This window comes from Triticum aestivum, chromosome 7B (assembly GCF_018294505.1).
Source record: "Triticum aestivum cultivar Chinese Spring chromosome 7B, IWGSC CS RefSeq v2.1, whole genome shotgun sequence".
In the NCBI taxonomy this organism is placed as follows: domain Eukaryota; kingdom Viridiplantae; phylum Streptophyta; class Magnoliopsida; order Poales; family Poaceae; genus Triticum; species Triticum aestivum.
Window position 1 is genome coordinate 109,841,693 of NC_057813.1, and position 19,034 is coordinate 109,860,726.

The following is a 19,034-nucleotide window of genomic DNA, read 5'->3' on the forward strand; positions in this document are numbered from 1 at the left end:
GCAGAGAAGGCACACATTGGCGCAATGCAATCCCAAGGAAGAAATTCAACACACACAGAAGCAAGATGACCTAGCTTACTGCATCTCTCACAGAAGGCTTGCGGACATCTAGCATGAACATGTTCAGTTGACTTGCAGATGAGACAGGCCTTAGGGTTCATGGGTGGGTTCACCTGATTGTTTTGGTTGCCCAGCATGCGGCGCTGTGGCATCTCCCCAGGCTGCTTGTCGATGGTGTCCCCCCCCCCCACCAGATCCAGACGCAGCCTTGGGTCTCTCCACCCAAACCCCGCCGGATCTGGCATCTTGACGCCCAGCCGCAGCAGCTTCCCATCGATCCACCGCGCCCGTGGAGTTGTTGGAGGAGGCGTGGTCGGCCTCGCCGTCATTCCTCCGCCAGGAGAACTTGCGCCCGCGGTCGAAACGCCCAGCTCCCCGATCCATCTGTCCAGATCCACCGCCGTCGCGCTTGTCGTCTCGGAATCCGCGCCCCCCGCCACCAGCCATCGGAGATGCCCGCACCGGAGAGGTCGCGACCTCCGCAGACAACCTCTCGTCGCCCCCAACCTTGTCACGCCACCAGTGGAAGGAAGGTGGAATACTGGATCTAGGGTTTTTCGGCGCCGCCCAGAGATGGGAGAGGGCAGAATCGAGATCGAGGGGATGGAAGGGTTCGAGATTTATACCCACGGCGCCCGCATCGCGTCTCTCGCGGCGGTCCGGATCGCCGTCCACGTGTGTCGCATCCGCCATGGGTGGTGGGGTGCCACCCCTCGGTCCCGCACCCAGCACCCCGGGGTCGCTCGACCTTCTCGGTGGAATGCAACCGTGTACCGCTGTACCGCGCCTTCCATCCAGACGTGACGGTCCGCCGGGGTCGATCACCGGTTCCGGCACCGCCGCGGGCACCGGCAGCCTATCCCATATCCTGGCGAAAAAACATGGGAATGCCACAATGTGTCCGATGTCGAAGTACTCCCCCTCACGCAGAGAGCGTGCGTCCACCGTGCGCCCCTCCCCGTCGAGGAGCACCAGGCGCAGCGCCTCATGGCGGAGCACAATCTCGCCGACGTCGAACGTGATCGATCGGGCGGCGAGGAGATCAGGCGCGTAGGTTGCACGCCATCACGTGTCGCTTGCCGCTTACCTCATCTGCAGGCTGCTCAGAAAGTAATCATCCATATACAGGGGAAAAAGTGGTTCATGTGGACCCACCACAACACACGTCTCGTGCGGGACAGTTTTGCGTGGATGTGTAAAGCCAGCGTGTCACGCAGTCGGCCGAAACGTTCCGCCGACGCCCCGGCTCGAAACGCTGCTAGCCACTCCACCAGAATACCATTCGTGGAAAGTGGTACGGGCACGTACTACTCGAAGCAACTGACTCGGTTTTCTTTTTCCTTTTGTTTTTCTTCTCATTTTTTTCATTCTTTTTTGCAATCTGTTTCTGTTTTTCTCTTTTCGGATTTCTTTGTTCTTTTTGTTAGTATTCTATAATTTTATATATGTCAAAAACATTTTTCTAATACACGACTAATAATTTTTCAATACATCTTAAACATGTCTTGTTTTTTTTCTTTTTCCTTCTCCATTTTTGTTTGGTTTTATTTTTTCTTCTTTGTTTTTTTCCTTTTGTTTTTTCTCATTTTTTCACTCTATATTTTCGTATATGTCAAAATTATTTGTTTTAATAAGTGATCAACATTTTTGTATGCACGTTCAACATTGTCTGAATGCTCATTCAGCATTTTTTCAAATACTCGTTCAATATTTTCCAAATACTCGTTCAACATTTTTAATACTTATTCAACATTTTTTGAATACTCGCTCAACATTTTTCGTATACTTCTTCAACATTTTAAATACTTATTCAACATTTTTCAAATACTTGCTCAATATTTTTAATAATTTTTCAACATTTTCAAATACTTGTTCAACATTTTTCAAATTCTTGTTCCACATTTTCTAATACTTATTCAACATTTTTAAAATACTTGTTCAACATTTTTCAATGTTTAGGAAAGAAAAACAGAGAACAGAAAGAGAAAAAACAGAAAAGGAGGTTGGAACTTCCCGCACGGCTGAGCTGCTATCCATGTAGAGCTCCCCCGACGCGAGAGGTTGCCCTACGTCTCACTTACAACGAGACATAGGGGCACCTAGGAATTACCGCCAGGAAGCACATGCAACGCAAAGCACAAATCAAGAATTGTGTGTCCCCGGAAATGAAAACGGAGCGGAAACGGACGGAACTGACCATTTCTGTTTCTGTGCCGGATTGATCATTTTGGTAACATGGTTAGAAAACAATATGATTATGTTAGCAATTTAGCATAGTATCGCAGTAGTATTGCACAATTGCGTATAGGGTCTAGTTGAGTATCGGGTGTGGTAGTAGAAGTTGTGATTCAAATGACCGATTCCGCTCATTGTGTTATTGTGTGTTATTTGGTGGTTGGGCTACAAAGTAGCCATAAGCCTATAGTAAACACAGAAATTCCATATTCATGGAAACGGAAAGTTCCATCTCCATGTCTGTTCCACCAGAAAAAACCGTTCCATTTTTGTTTCCGTTTTCATATTCACGGAAACGGAAAGTTCCATGTCCATGTTGTTCAAAATTCAAAGAATGTTTGGGAATTCCTACAAATGTTTGCAATTTCAATTTTTGTTCCAGCAGTCCAAAAATTACCCAGAAATTTTAAAATTTGCTCACGTTTCAAAAAATATTCATTCTTTTAAGAAGAATAATCATTTTTTGAAAACAGATGTTCGGAACTAAAAGAACAATTAAAAACTTGTTGCTACAGTGTAGTGATCCCTACAGTAAATCAAATCATACGATGTTTTTTTGGAATGAAGGCTCAAGAATAACGCGAATTGCTACCATGTCTTCTGCTACATGGGACGGGTCCACTATGGAGGGTCCTTGTGCGTTGCGGCGCAGTTGGACGCATTGAGCGTTCAATAGGCCATGCCATTGTTCTCAAAACAAACAAACCGAAAAAATCTCACTCAACACGGCTGCTACAGTACTACAACAGTAGTGTAATTTTCTTATTTTTCTTCTTTCTCAAAGTTGCAGGGAGACAGCATCATGTTGCTTTCCGTATAGACTCGTGTGTCTCGTTCTTCTTCTCCGGACCCGGTATTGGCACGCATAGGGCGGTGCGTTAGTAGATGAAACAGTTACATATTTGAGCATGATACCCGACAATTAAAGGTAGCTAGGTATTTTTTTTTAGGAAAAGTACTACGCTCACAGTAGGAAATAGGCACTTCTCCTGGAAAAAATTCTAGACTAGCACCGACACAATTTATAATGCTGCGTAGTATTTCCTCTTTTCTGAAATATAAGTTATGCCTCATATTTCAGTCTTTTCTTTTGGAGGGATTCCTGATATTTCAGTTTCTAAATAATGCAGTTGATTGATTCTTTTACTTACTATATCTCCGAAAAAACCTGATTTGGGGGAAGTTAACAAATCCTTAAAAAATTATCAAAAACGGAACAAAAGTTAATTAACCCATAATGTCTTTTTAGTTTTTTTTCCAATCATCTATATACTATATACCAATATAAAATGACCTCAATGGGGCAGGCCATCAAACCAGGTCAATCCAACGACCTACATTGCTTCAACAATGAGCACTCAACATGTTTAGCATGCTATCAAATATTGACGTCAATAATAATCATCTATATCTATGTAAATATAAAAAGACCTAGAGGGGCGGATCCAACTAATCTTGGGCATCAAACTAGGTCAATCCAACGACCTACATTGTTCCAATGGTGAGCACTCAACATGTTTAGTGTGCAAATAATTACACACCAAATATTGATGTCAATGATAATTACATTAAGATTCATGTGCAATTAATATTTGTCTAATATCAACATGCAATTATTATTTGCCTAATGTCAACTTGCATTGCCTAATAATAACGTACATTGCACGTACACATTTACTAGTCTTTACTCTTAAAGGGGGAGTTGGTAACCTCACCTCACCTCCCACCAACCATATATTACGCTCATGAGCGTCTTACAGGAGATCTTTCGCTTAAGCGCGGTTAATATGGGCCGCACCATTTGACGCGTACATTAACTAGATCAAATCGGCACTTTCCCAAAACAACGTCCTGCATTAACTCATTCAAATCATTTTTTACGAATATCTCAACTAAATCTAAACTTTTTCTAGCCTAAATCTTACCAATACATCAACTATAATCAAAGTTGACCGGCCCATTTGACGCGTGCATGCATTTTTATTTTTTGTTTCTTTTCTATATTTCGTTTTTTGTTTCATTTTGACCAACCTATTATTTTATACTCAGCATACTATCAGAATCGACATAAAACTGTACGCCAAATTAATTAGGCAGAAAATTAGTCACACCGAATCAACCACGTAGACATTAATGTGAAAACAATTTAAAAATCTAGCGTTGAATAATTTGAAAATCAAGCTATTAATACAATCAATTAGCCAGATGGTTAATTACATGTGCAATTAATTAGGTATGTTTAAATAGGGATTTTTCATGCCGAATCAATTTAAAAACTAAATCATTTGCGACTAATATTAGGCAGACAATTAATTAAACCTACAGATAATTAGCATGGCTCTATCAGAAAACTGCTTGTTTTCTATACAACGTTGGCCACTGTTTTCCTGCATAAGAATACAGGTAACTCTGTCTTTGATGGAATTATGCTTGGTAGCAGGGGTCTGCCAGAAAACTGCTTGTTTTCTCTACAGTGTTGGACACTATTTTGCCGCATAAGAATCTAGGTACCTCTATCTTTGATGAAATTCTGCACGGTAGCAGGGATCTGCCAAATAAATATTGCTCTGGACATTATATCATGGGTTGTCGGAACATTTAGATGCAAAAGAAAAACATTGCTCCCGACATTGTATCATGGGTTGTTGGAACATCTAGATACAAAATAACATGATAATCTTTGATAGTGAATCCCTAGGTGTCTAATCATGGAGAAATTTACTCAAGAATGACTTAAAAGATTGTGGGGCATAGAGTGAAACAAAAGAACCTGAATTGCCTCAAGAACTAGATCACTATTAGAAAAAGGGTCAAATGTGAAGCACAATAGTGTCGGTTTGAATTTCAGCCGGCACTAATGTGTACATTAGTGCCGGTTCGTGGCGGCGATCAATAGCACCGGTTCGTGGCGAACCTTTAGTACCGGTTCATGCCACGAACCGGTACTAAAGAGGCTCTGTCAGCCTGCGGTCAGGCTATGGCCCCACCATCACCATTTAGTGCCGGTTCGTACCACGAACCGGTATTAATGAGGTTATGGCAAACTGTTTTTAGTCCCACCTCGCTCCCCTAACAAGCCTTTTACCACCTTAAATATGTTATTTCTCAAACTATCACAAGCACTTGGTCTTCATTGAACTCTATGTGTAGAATTTGTGGCCGCAATATGAGTCTTCATCGGTTTATAAATCGTTGATGACTCATATTGACAATTCAGATTGTACACACAAAGATCATTGATGATCAAAGTATTTTTGATGTTATAAGATCATATTGACAATTTAGACTGTAAAGAAATATAAGATCATGATCTAAATGCTCTTATATTTTTTGCGTTCAGTATGCACCAACTGCTAGGCGGGAGGAGCTGTTTAGTACCGGTTCGTGGCGAACCTTTAGCACCGGTTCGTGCCACGAACTGGTACTAATGAGGTTGTGTCAGGTAAGGCTGGGGCCCCACGAGCACCTTTAGTACCGGTTCATGGATGAACCAGTACTACAGTTTCTTAGTAAGCTGTTTTTTAGTCCCACCTCGCGAAGAGAGAGGGACTAGGAGCGGTTTATAAGCCCTGAGTGCAGAGACGATGAAGAAGAGGCTCAATGCTCACGTTGCTTAGCTTCAAGCCTTCAGGAATATGGTAGACTGCACGGAGCTATGCGCAGTGCAGTTTACACTATTCCGAAAGGCTTGAAGCAAATTAACGAGCATTGCACCTCTTTTTTATTTTTAATAACTTATTACAACTCCGGACTTCTTCTGTTATGGCAAAAACTAATTGCACGTCGGCATTTTTTTTAACTTTGGTTATAACTCCAGACTTTGACCATCAAGTTTTGCGGAAAAGAAAAAATAGCAGAAAAAAAACTATAGCTGAAAAGAAAAAAACTATATAAAATGACCGTGAAATTGAAAATCACTACAAAATGAACTCTGAAAATGTTGAATTTTGGCAAACTAGATGAAAAACTACTCAGAAATAAATAGAAGAAAATAAATATAACAGAAAAGAAAAAACTATACAAAAAACTACGAAGAAATAAATAGAAGAAAATAAAGCAGAAAAGAAAAAAACTATAAAAAAATTGGGGCGCTGCCCTGTGGGCCTGCTAGGCCACGGGCGTGCAATTACAGGCCTTAAAGGCCCAGCAGACTCACAGGGCAGCGCGCAGAATTTAGGCCCATAAGCCTGTTATATAGAGGAGTTCAAAGAGGTAGCCGCGGCTGGGTTTATAAACCAGTGCGGCTGCCCTTCGCCCGGCGAGATGGGACTAAACTTTGGGGTGGCAGCGCGAGGCCTTTAGTACCGGTTGTTGGCTCCAACCGGTACTAAAGATCATCCTTTAGTACCGGTTGGAGCCACCAACCGATACTAAAGGTCTGCTCTTCCCGCCTCTTGGCCTGGCCAAAGTTGGCTCCAACCGGTACTAAAGGCCCATCCTATATATATAGCACTTACGAAAATTTCAGTTACATCTCCCCACTTTGTCTCCAACCTCTCGACATCGCTGCACGCCGCTCGATCCCGTCGTCGCCACCCATCGCCCGTCGTCCGTTGTCGTCATCGCTGTCCCCGCCGCCGCCCGTCGTCGTCGTCGTCTCGCGCCGCCGCCCTGAACGCCGCCGCCGTCCGTTGTCGTCGCCGCGGTCCCGTACGTCTCTCACACCCGCGCGCCGGCGCCCCCGCCCCGTACGCCGCCGCCCCCGCCCCGTACGTACGGGGCGGCGGCGTACGGGGCGGCGTACACACACATACACACACACACACACACACACACACACACACATTTTTTACTTTTTTTTCTGTTTTCTGTTTTTTAGAAAATTTAATTAGATATTAATTAGCTAGGTATGTGAGATTTGAACTAGTTGAATAATTAATATAACTAGTTTATTTTTAGTAAGAAAATTGTCGAACTAGTTTATTTAGGTATATGAGATTTGAACTAGTTGAATAATTAATATAACTAGTTTATTTTTAGTAAGAAAATTGTCGTATCTGAGATTTGATTATCTAATTAAAATATTATTTGTTAATGAGTTTTTCTGTTTATTTAATGTTTTTATATATTTTGAGTTTATATAAATGTTAGATTAATGTCGAATGTTAGATGAATTAGATAGAAAAGTTAAATATATAGTAATGTCAATTGTTAGAGATGAATATAGTTAGATATATATTTGAATTGGCTAGATATTAATTAATGTTAGATAGTAATAAGTGTTTAATGTTTCACCTAAGTGGGATAAGTCTGAGAAAGAGATGGAGGATTAGAACTAGTTTATTTTTAGTAAATGCTTAGTTGAACTAATTGAATTAATATAACTAGTTTATTTTTAGTAAATGCTTAGTTGAACTAATTGAATTAATATAACTAGTTTATTTTTAGTAAATGCTTAGTTGAATTAATAGAAGTAGTTGAATTAATTGAATTAGTAAGTGTTAATGTTTCGCCTAATATGAACATAGGAAATGTCGTCTGACGACGGAAAAAATTTCGGTATGTGCACATACTGTGAAGACGAGCGCGGCCAGTGCGACAGAAATTTCCTTGTTGATGGTAGGCGATTCAGCATCAAGCTGGATGAGACTTTCGAATTCGATACAGTAAGTCACAACGACAAGTCTGTTTTCGTAATTAAGCATGACTTATATATGCTTCATTTGCCTGACTTATAATTTTTAATTTTCACTATTCTACTAGCGCATCCCATGCCATGCAAGAATTTTTGTCTTGGATAAGATAGGTTTCAAAGATATGGAAACTATGGAGGTAAAGAGAGCTTACCTGAAAACTGAGCATGATGGTTATACTTTCAACGTCAAAGTATACAATGCACACACGTACACCTATTTTGAATGCAAAACTTGGCAAGCACTATGCAAGGCTTATGCATTTGAGCCTGGTATGGTTATCACCTTTGATATTCGTCCGGAAGATGATATTGAAGGTAATAGAGACATATGGGTCGATGTGCAGACGCCTCCAGTTCTACCATTATGTGAGTTCTTCTCAAATATATTTTTGTCTTTGATATTGCTTATTTCAAAAATAACTGACAACTAATTTCTATTGACAGCTTATCTCCATTCAACCAAACATGTCCGGCGCTTGGTAGACAGGACCTTCTACTGTCCCGGAGCTGAACTAAACTGCGAGGAGATAAGTCATTATGTTTCATGGCTTGAGGATCTTCATACTGTCAAGACAAATTTTTTTCCTGCACTTGGAAATGTTAGTACTCAAAACGTGCGACCAATAGTGATGGTATTGAACTACGGTCACATCTATTTAGGAATGATGGTAAGATATTTACTATTTGTCCTCAGTGCATATTTTGCATACATATTTTTTTTGCTAAACTTTCATTGCTAAGTATATTAATTAAGTACTATACGATGTTCTTCAACAGGGACTCCCGATGACAGTTGTGCCTCAGGGGATCGAGACTAAAGGTCAGATGTCAATTGTTAGCTTAAGGCCAAGATATCCTGCATTGCACATGAATGCATTCAGGATTTCTAGAAGCGATGAATGCTTAATAGTGAAAGATTGGAGGAAAATTGTTAATGATCGCAGAGAAGTACTAGGGGGCAGCAATGAGAAGCGCAGCCCACGATTAGGAGACAGGTTCATCGGCATGCTCCAGTATGATCAATCAGGAGAGCTATACATGTTCTATGCTATTTTACCAGAGAGAGAGTAGCTAGCAGGAGTGATTTAGCTAGTTCTTCATGCTGCTCTTAATTAGTACTTGTCCTTTCATGTCCGTGTTCTTCGTTCTGAACTTAAGTGATTTGCTTTTGTGGTGTTATATATGAACGCTTATAATATCATGACAATCATGTTGAACTCGATGATTGGTTCTACTAGAAATTCTATTTATATATATATATATATGCATAACGTTTACAATGTGTAGTATCGTAAAATACCAGCAAACGAAAAAGAATTAAAATGGAAACACAAAATTAAATGAAAAAAAATCATAAAACTAAAAAACCCCAAACCTTATAGTACCGGTTGGTGTTACCAACCGGTACTAAAGGGCTCCAGGCCCCCGGAGCTGGCTCATGCCACGTGGTTGCCCTTTAGCACCGGTTCGTGCAGAACCGGTACTAAAGGGGGGGGGGAGCTTTAGTGACCACACTTTAGTGCCGGTTATGGAACCGGCACTAAAGGGCCTTACGAACCGGTGCTATTGCCTGGTTCTGCACTAGTGGATTGACGTGCATATTCGGTTCCATTCTTCTAAGATAGTTCGCTAAGAGCATCTCCAACAATAGACCAAAAAGTTAAAGACCAAAGACTGATTTTAGGTGCCCAGAGAGAAGGTAATATGTCAAAGCTGGCTCTTATTCATGGCAAATTAGAAGAATTCAACGTAAAATTATGTATCTTAGCTGTTATATTCACTACACTCCCAGCAATATCACATTCAATAAAAATGAAAACAAAAATATAATTTCCTTTGCGATATCTCGCCGAACATGTTGGGTGCGATGGGCTCACTCCTGGCCAATGGAGTTTCAATGGTGAAGGGAGGGAGGCCGAACGGTGAGGGATGGCAACGGGAAGGAGGCCGATGGCCAAGGATCTGAGGCGACGGTCAATTCTGACGGTGGGAACTCGCCCATGTGATGAGAGCTCAGTGATCACCTTGGGGTAGAGCGACGGTAGTGACAGTTGGGGAACGGCTGACGTTTGCAGGACCGGGCGGCGGCATGGGGAGCTGGCGGGGTTCGGGGCAGACGAGAAAGACAACGTCGAGTGGCAGAGTTCAAGGTGGAAACAATCTTTTGGTCACAGATGCGTTTTTGGTCTGCTGTTGGAGATATTCACAGTGTTGATAAATTTTTGTGAGCCACGGATAATTTTGCTTCATGCTGCCCAGAACGGGAATTGTATAGTCTCTTTGTATTTTCTTATTCTTTTTTTGTGGATTGTAAATATGTTCTTAATATACGCGGAAATGGCTTGGACTGTTCTTTTTTAAAAAGAAGACGTGGCTCATATTCAAGTCCGTTGGGCTGACTTCTAGTGCAACTTGTACACTTGTCTACATGTAAAAAAATGGTCATGTCAGTTACGCAATATCAGAGCGACTGCAGAAGTTAGTTCTGACGGTCAACGCACTCTGTGGAAAAGTATTCCACAGTACTTCTAGAAAGAGGATAGTATATCGTTTCTTGTACCAATAGAGATGGGTGCTTGCTTCCAATCCATTGCGAGGAAATATAAGATGCGCTATGAACATCAGATTAGTTGGTTGCTGGTGAGCTAGACCAGGCCGGTGGAGACGAGGCCACACATATTCCAGTTTAATTCTTGAGGGAAAACGGCAGCTGATGCAGATGTTAAGAGGTGTCAGCATATGATGTTGGTACGCACGCATTCCCCCGCCCACACCGAAAGAAAAGAAGACTTGACGACATGCGCAGATTGGTGCACCTAACGCGAACCAGAATTTCACCATCACGGAAAAGATTATCCACATGCACCTAACCCGTGAATGATGACCTTTGCTGGAACATCTGATGCTCATGGGGTTATGAGGGCCCAGTGCTTTCCTTTTTATTTCCAAATATTTGCCGAGTGCGCAATTTGACGTGCCCAAATCAAAACCACCGGCCATGTCCAATGGTTTCGTATCATGCATGTAGCAGTGGGTGGGTACGTCGTCGAGAAGAGCTTGAAGTTTGAATTTTTCCTCTTCTGACGGCATCTGTTTTAGATTAGATAACTTTGCAGAAAGAAAAAGGGCAGAAGGAGGCAAAGCAAAAGAGCACGCGTGGCCTTGCTCGGGACTTTGGAGCTCCCTCCGATGGACCAGCCGAGCCGACCCAGGAAAGACGAGGTTTCATTTTTTTTCTCGTCCGTTCGGTAAGCGAGAAAGGGACGCGCATGCACACATAATTTCTCATAGGATGGAACGGGTTCACATACTGCACGGTATTGCTACGTATGTGCTGCACATTTGTTACCCGGGTCAACACGACGCCGTGCATGCACACCTTTCTCATGAAAATAGTTAAGCTAGCCGGAAAAAAGATTGACAAAGCGCAAGACCAAAGGAACTGGATCATCATGATCTATCTCAATGCCAAATGTACCCTGACTTCCCTATGGTCCATTGTGCCGTCCACCGGTGCCTGTAGAAAACTATTACAACTGCCGCTTGTTTGCCCAGCGAAAAGTCAGGTTCGAACGATGGTCAAGATGTGGAGTCGATTGTTCAAATCCACGACACGCGGCAGTGCCGTTCTGTTCTCGACATCATACACAGAGGACATGGCGGCCTCGCAACCAACCAACCAGCACCGTACATGTGCGTCTGCAGGAGTACAGTGGGCCCCACCAAGAAAATGACTGGGTTCGTTTGAAGTAAAGCGTCCGGTAGCGCGTAGCGGATTTGGACCGGCACCGGTTTGTCCTACTTACTAGTACTACTAATACATGTGCTTAGCGTAAAGACCTGACTTGGTGGTTGTTTTGCCTTTCAGGTCTCCAGCCCGCTCCACTCCGGTCCAAAGAACCAGCGTGCCTGCCTCGTTTTGAATTTGTCCCTGCTCGTCCAAACCGTCCAAAACCCCGAACCAAGCCAAGCCAAGCCAAGCCGGGGGCTCCCCCGGCGCGAGGTCTCCTCCTCGAGCAGTGAGATCTCCTCTCCCCCGCTGCAGCCCATCGGATCGAGCCCCACCCACCACCCACGACCGCGACTCTTTCTCCGCCACGCTCGAAAAAAATAAATCAACGAGAGCCCCCCCTCCCTTGCCTGCACGGCGCCTATTCGCTCGGTCGGTCAGCTCGTCGCGTGGACTCGAAGCCTCAGCAGGCATCCTTCCCTTTCCTTCGCTCCGCTTCCTGCCTGGCCCCTCCTCTCCAACCTCCCAACTCCAAGCTCCAAAGCCCGCTCGCTGAAGCCGAGCCCCCCCTATCCCCTCGTCGCTCTCTCTCGCGCCACCCTGCGCTCGGTTGCTGCGGTGCGCGTAGCTACCTCCGCCATCCGCCTCGCTCGCTCGCTCGCTCCAGCGGCGGCAGAGGCCAGACGGGCGGCCCGAGCCGGCGCGGCTGCTGCGGCCTGCCGAGCGGCCCTTGCATTGCGGCTACGCCTCGTGGATTTCCGGTCGCATTGTGAGACGGGAGGGGAGCGCCCCGGGCGGTGCTGGCAGCGGAGGAGGCGCTTCTGAATCGCGCGGCGCGGACGCGCTGATTTGCTGCGGGGCGCCGCGCCTGATCTCGCGCCCCAGATTCGCCGCCGTTCCCGTGATCTGGGCATTGCTCTGCTGGACAGTATCCGGCGGTGAGTATCTCTCTCTCTCTCTTTTCACCGTCGAAAGGGAACTGTCGGTGGGTGTAAGTGGGGGTTGTCGCGAGATTCGCGTTGCCTATTTCGTGCAGTAGCTTTTGCTAAATACGCAATCGGATTATTTTTTTGGCATCTGCAATTTCTTTCGACTTTTCGTGATCTCACTAGCGGGCTTCTTGATTGGCCCTTGCTTAATTTACGTGCCGCGTCTACTACTTCCAACTGTTTTCTAATCAGTTATAATTGGAGCTAGCTAGTGTTTGGCGCAGTTCCTTTTTCGCATTTTTCCTAAATAAAGTTGTTATCTTCCCTGAATTCCCTCGGTAAAAATGGTTTGGCAGCCTCGTTTTGAAGCTGTTTTCTGCTGCCGGTTCGCACTTAATTGCCCCCCTTTTGAAAGCGAATAATTTTGTTAGATCAGCTGGGAGCTATTAATTTCAGATACGGGCTATTTAAATTCCAGTTCGTAATCATATTATGGCGAGGGGATGTCCTAGTCGGTTGGCGGCACTGTGACATGAAGGCAAATGGCTACTGTAGCCATTTTAAAATGCTATATTTCCTCCGTCCCGAATTAGTTGCGGCTCAAACGGATGTATCTACGTCATTGTGGACAAGTAGATGATGCTAGTTTGCCATGTCAGATCGATTCTGAAATCCCACTTACAAATACTTTTCTGTAATCATGTTGTTGTTTATGCCTTAGTATTTGCAACATGGCTGTGCACATCCTCCAACTACTCTGTAGCTGTGTTACGTGGACGCCTTTGATGCAATTCACATCTCAGTGCGGTTGTTAAGTACTGTACAACATTAATTCTTCTTTTACTGGATGAAGTCCATTTTTCTTATACTGCTTCTTCGCCTTAGCAGGACACAGTTTCGCTGATACACTTCTGTGTGCTGATGCGGTTATAATGAAGCTTTCATCATACCTCTGGGACGTTTGTGTGACCTTCAAGGCGTTGATGAGCACTGAACAACGGTGGCAGTTCAGCAGGAATTGACTCGACTGGCTGACTTGGATGGGTTAGTTCTGAATTGAGATTCTATGGATGCGTGATAATTTAGGCTGAAAAGTACAGTGAATGTGACCCTCATACCAACTTGTCATATCAGTTTTGAGTAATGAAGAAATGGCACGGTGGTTCTGTCATACTATGTTTGTTCCTAATCTTGATGTTAAGATACGTGATATTGGATAGCCCGCTTGCTGAAAGATCTCTTCAGTATGTCTTCCAACAAAATAGCACGGCGCAGCTACACTGGTTAGATGTTCCAAACCCACCTGCACTTCAGAATCCACAGAACTTCTCTCAAGTGATATCAACTGAATTGTTAGCTTCCAACCTTTCCATAACAAGAAATCTCTCTGATAGAGAAATACAGACGTTGCATTCTTGGAATCATCTGAGGGACCTTGTAAATAATGCCCATATCCTACCAGATGGATTGGATGCAATCAAGGAAGCTGGAGTTGCATGGAGGAAGCTAAATGCAGCCCTTGAATATGATGACTCAGTTGTTTCATTCAATGGTAGCACACATCATAAGGACAAAGAGAAGCAATGCCCATATTCCATTCGAAGAATGAATGTTACAAGGGTAGCTGATAGATTTGTCTTAAGAATTCCTTGTGGGCTTATTCAGGGCTCTTCGATAACTATTATTGGTACTCCTGGTGGTCTTCTGGGTAATTTTAAGATAGACTTAACTGGAGCTGCAGTCCCTGGTGAACCAGACCCTCCAATTGTGCTTCATTACAATGTCCGTCTTCTTGGTGATAAACTTACAGAAGATCCTGTGATTGTCCAAAATACATGGACTATAGCTGATGATTGGGGTTCTGAAGACCGTTGCCCATCTTCTGATTCGGATGCTAAGGACAGTGCAAAAGGTATTCATTCTTTCTCTGGTCCATATCTTACATTATTTTATAGGACATGGTGAATACCCATGGCATGGTATTTGCATTGCATGTGAGTTATTCCTTCTAGAATCTGGTTCTGTAATCAGCAAATTTTATCTACCTTGTTGGAGTATAGTTACTTGCCCCTGTATGTACCACCATAAATATGTACCGTGTTGAGGTATATTGTATCTGATATCACTATGTCTGTCTATTTTTTTGCACACTTCTTATATGTACCCTTAAGACCTGTTGAACAAAATGGATTTGGGTCTTGGTAAACAATATGCATTTTCTTTTGATGGCAGGCTTGACATATAGTTTTGTTTTCTGTTGTTTTTCAGTGGACGATTTGGAAAAATGTAGCAGCATGGTGGGCAAAGCCCACAAACAGATCTTGGTCTCAAAGTCACATTCTAATTTTTCAAGCATGCAACCTACAAGGAAAAAGACTGCAGAACCTAAAAAATATTATCCCTTCAAACAAGGAAATCTTGCTATAGCAATTCTTCGTGTTGGAGCAGAGGGGATCCATATGACTGTAGATGGGAAACATGTCACTTCCTTTGCATTTCGAGAGGTGAGTTGTGTATAAGAAATTCGTTCTGCTATTGCATTTTGTAACAGTGTCCAGGCAAACTGATTTTGCCAGGGTAACAATTTTGTTGTTGTGTCTTATGATGGTCTGTGAAAGTTATTGTTCTTAATACTATCATTATCGAACTATTTTATGTCCTTGTTTCAAAGTATGTTCTTATTACTAATCTACCACGTTTTTACCAGGATTTGGAGCCTGGGTTTGTTGGTGAAGTAAGGATTGAAGGAGATATTAAATTGCTGTCTGTGCTAGCAAGTGGCTTGCCTACAACAGAGGACTTTGAGCATGTCACTGACTTGGAAATATTGAAGGCTCCACCTGTCCCTAAGGATAAATCCATTGATCTTTTTATTGGGATATTCTCTACAGCAAATAATTTTAAACGCAGAATGGCGGTTCGAAGAACCTGGATGCAGTACGATGCTGTCCGCTCAGGAAAAGTCGCTGTTCGGTTCTTTGTTGGCCTGGTAAGGATGAAAGACACAGGATATTATATCTTACAGTAATTTGTATACCATATAGTAGGTGTACCTACATATATGCAATATGTGTACATTTTTCAAATAATAGGTGTAGAGCTGCATATGGATAGCAGCATACCACAAGGCTTCATTCATGTTTTTCCTCACAAACGAACATGCTTTGTGCGTGGGTTGGGGTGGGTGGGCGGGGGGTATCATGCTTGTGCAGTGACCACCTTATTTAAGATCGTTCTCCTTTGTTGATTGCATTTGCGTCCACTGTGTACTTGCTTACCCCTCATCACAAGACAACAATCTTTGAAATTTTGTCAAAACTCTTCTTGTGTTCTGTTGTATACTAGAATTACCGCTCTTCACTTCATGGTCAATACTCATGTACCCCTTTGGCTTATTTGATAAAAGCATAAAAATGATGTGGTGAACAAGGAGCTCTGGAACGAAGCACGGACATATGGAGACATCCAATTGATGCCATTTGTTGATTATTACAGCTTGATTCTTTGGAAGACCATTGCCATTTGCATATATGGAGTATGTATCTACTTTTTCGGGAGAATATCTTTAATTTCTTTGCGGGTAGATTTTTATTTAGGAGTACAGTGGAACCCTGGGAACTCTGCCTGCAGCCTGCATTTTCTGACATCACTTTTCTCGTGCAGACAAATGTACTTTCAGCCAAGTATGTTATGAAAACCGACGATGACGCTTTCGTTCGTGTAGATGAGATACTTTCGTCCCTACATCAAGTAAATATCAGCCATGGACTGCTGTATGGTCGCGTCAATTCTGATTCTCAGCCTCACCGAGATCCGTATAGCAAGTGGTACATAACTTCAGAGGTAACAGTTTAAATTATATTTTTTTCTATTGCACAATTATGCAAGCGTGTTTTTAGCACAGGGAAAGTCTTTATCTGCGCGATGGAAATTTAGTTTTTGTTCAAACCAATGATGGAAACTTCACCACTAATGTGTTTTGGACGGCCATGTACATTGTGCATTATCTTTTATCATGTAGCAGATGCTTAGCAAATGTTTCCGCCTTTATGTAGGAATGGCCTGAAGAGAGTTATCCCCCATGGGCACATGGACCAGGGTACATTGTATCTCAGGATATAGCAAAAGAAGTTTACAGGAAACACAAAAGAGGGGAGCTAAAGGTATGCACCCTTCTAAAATTTGTAAAAGGGTACCCTCTTTTCCAGCAGAGATAATGAATTCTCTTCAGTTGCTTCAATCTGAAACGATACTGAAGGCAGCTTAAGAGAAAACACCATGCTCTCCAGCTGCTTGTCCCTGCTGTGGTGCGGAATATTAACCGGGGATTTTGACTTGCAGATGTTCAAGCTGGAGGATGTGGCGATGGGAATATGGATCAATGAGATGGAGAAGGAAGGCTTTGATGTCACATACCAGAACGACGGAAGGATCTTGGTGGAAGGCTGTGAGGATGGGTATGTGGTTGCCCACTACCAGGAGCCAAGGCAGATGATGTGCCTCTGGGACAAATTCCAGAAAACAAAGCGAGGAAACTGTTGCAACGAGTAAGGGCGAACGATCTTCTATGTTCTGATGGCTAGTGCTTGCTGGCATCTAACGGCAAGCTTGAGAACATCCATCATGAAAGAGGAGCCAGGGAGCTTCTCGCTGATGGTTTCTGATCACAATTGACAGGCCACATTTTTTTTCTGACATCGGCCATTCTTTTGTGTCCGTGTTCTGGAGTACTTCCCTGGCTTACAACCATATATTTTTGTAGGAGATGTAGTAGGTCCCTTCGGTTTTGGCCATAGGTAGGGAGGTGTGAGCTGCTTGTAACATATCATACGAGTACGTAGGGGTCACATTTTTAGGATAGTTGGGACTTGGGAGGGCCAGCTTTAGCAAGAAAAATCAGTGAATGCTTTTTGCATCCGTGTAAAGCTATTCGAGAACCACCTGTATAATTGATAGTCCGCTTGTGTCTGGTATTGGAGCAACTCTAGGGGAAGTGTATGGATGAACCCGGATATATATGAACTCATTTTGGAAAACATATTTCTAAATGCTAAAAAAATCTGCAAAAAGTTGCATGGGTATGTCTTCATGTACTATGTACGTGCATAAAGTTTCAAGAAAAAATAACTTTTCATACCCATGTTTTATGTGCGTGCATAAAGTTTCAAGAAAAAATAACTTTTTTTGTGACCTGTGCAAAAAAGACCAAAAAAATGTGTTGTGGAACACTATTTAGAAGCACTATGGAGACAAAACAAAAAGAACTTTTTCACAAAATTTGTGCCGCGTACACACATTTGTGAATATGAATGCGTGATATATTTTCTTTCAACTTTTTGACGCTTTAAAACGTGCTTAAAATGCATTTTTTGAAAAGTGGGTGCATCCCGTCTCCCTCCTGGGTAGCTCGCGCGAGCGGCCCGGGAGGCACCGAAACCTAAACCAGAAGAGCCCCCGTCCACTGGTGCTCGCCTGGCCGCTGCCGTCGCCGGCGTCGACGGTGGCGGCCGCGCCCAGCCGTCGAAGCGGCGGGTTGGATGGCGCACCCCCTTGGGTTCCCTTCGCGCGGAGGTGAGACGACCAGCGGGCGGCGCAGGGCGGCGAGGATGCCCGGTGGTGCTGGTCGGGAGGCGCGGAGGAGGAGATGAGGTGCACAGCGGAGGAGCAGCGGAGGTCCCGGACGGCGGCGCGACAGGGGCCTGCAGGAGATCTGGTGGCGGCGGCGCGGGCTAATCTGGGCCCAATATGGGCTTTGCGGGCCGCGGAGGTTCCAGTGCCATGGCTGTCCGCTCGTAGCTGGAGTACTCGCGCGCGGCAGTGCGGCCTGGAGGAGATCTGGAGGCGGCGGTGCAGGCTGATCTGGCCCGATCTAGGCTTTGCGGGCCATGGAGGTGTCAGTGCCATGGCTGGCCACTCAAAGCTGGAGAGCTTGCCTCGGCAGCTACGGGCAGGGTTGGAGGTCCCTCTGCTGTGCGGAGGTGGATGGTGGACCGAGGCTGTGGTCTCACGCCGTGCGGGAGATGGATGCCGGTGTGCTCTCGGCCATGCGGGTGTTGGTGGACCATGACTTCACATCTACGACTATGAGGTGTTGCGACGGTGGCGGTGTGAGCCATTTTGGACGAGGTTGTGCCAACCCTGTGCCAGTGATGGAGGTAGGTGAGATGGAGGTGTGCGATGATACAGACGAAAGTCCAGCTCGTCTCCGGTCGGTGCTGGTGACGACGACACCGTGGGTGTCATTTCCCTCCTTGGAGGCGTCACCGAGGTGTGTCGGCATCTTCCTCGCTTCACTTGGGATTGGTACTTGTCTCCGGGCGAAAGCCTAGATTCATATTCGGATCAGCGCGATGGCGGCGTCTTCGACGTCGTTCCTCCTTTAGGAGCATCATGTTTGGAGACACTACTTGAGGTTTTATGTGGAGCTCCTCCGGTGCTCGTTGTT

General features: G+C 44.2%; 1 protein-coding gene across 2 annotated transcripts; it reads left to right on the plus strand.

Moving 5' to 3' along the window:
- The first annotated feature begins 12,062 nt into the window (after window positions 1-12,062).
- LOC123157401 (beta-1,3-galactosyltransferase GALT1) lies at window positions 12,063-17,558 on the plus strand. Of its 2 annotated transcripts, XM_044575677.1 has the most exons (8): window positions 12,063-12,598; window positions 13,478-14,501; window positions 14,858-15,093; window positions 15,297-15,578; window positions 15,996-16,124; window positions 16,253-16,432; window positions 16,645-16,752; window positions 16,931-17,558. In XM_044575677.1, the coding sequence occupies exons 2-8, from the start codon at window positions 13,733-13,735 to the stop codon at window positions 17,138-17,140; spliced, it is 1,914 nt and encodes a 637-aa protein (XP_044431612.1). In that variant the 5' UTR covers window positions 12,063-12,598; window positions 13,478-13,732; the 3' UTR covers window positions 17,141-17,558. The 2 variants fall into 2 exon arrangements, with proteins under 2 accessions (XP_044431612.1, XP_044431613.1); XM_044575678.1 differs by lacking the exon at window positions 12,063-12,598 and having other exon boundaries at window positions 13,475-14,501.
- The last annotated feature ends 1,476 nt before the right edge of the window (window positions 17,559-19,034 follow it).

Excerpts from the sequence above, each read along its gene's own strand:
- LOC123157401 (XM_044575677.1), top strand. The coding sequence starts at position 13,733 with ATGAAGAAATGGCACGGTGGTTCTGTCATACTATGTTTGTTCCTAATC. Across the intron at positions 15,579-15,995 it reads TTCGGTTCTTTGTTGGCCTG|CATAAAAATGATGTGGTGAA; the intron begins GTAAGGATGAAA and ends ATTTGATAAAAG. Across the intron at positions 16,433-16,644 it reads AGTGGTACATAACTTCAGAG|GAATGGCCTGAAGAGAGTTA; the intron begins GTAACAGTTTAA and ends GCCTTTATGTAG.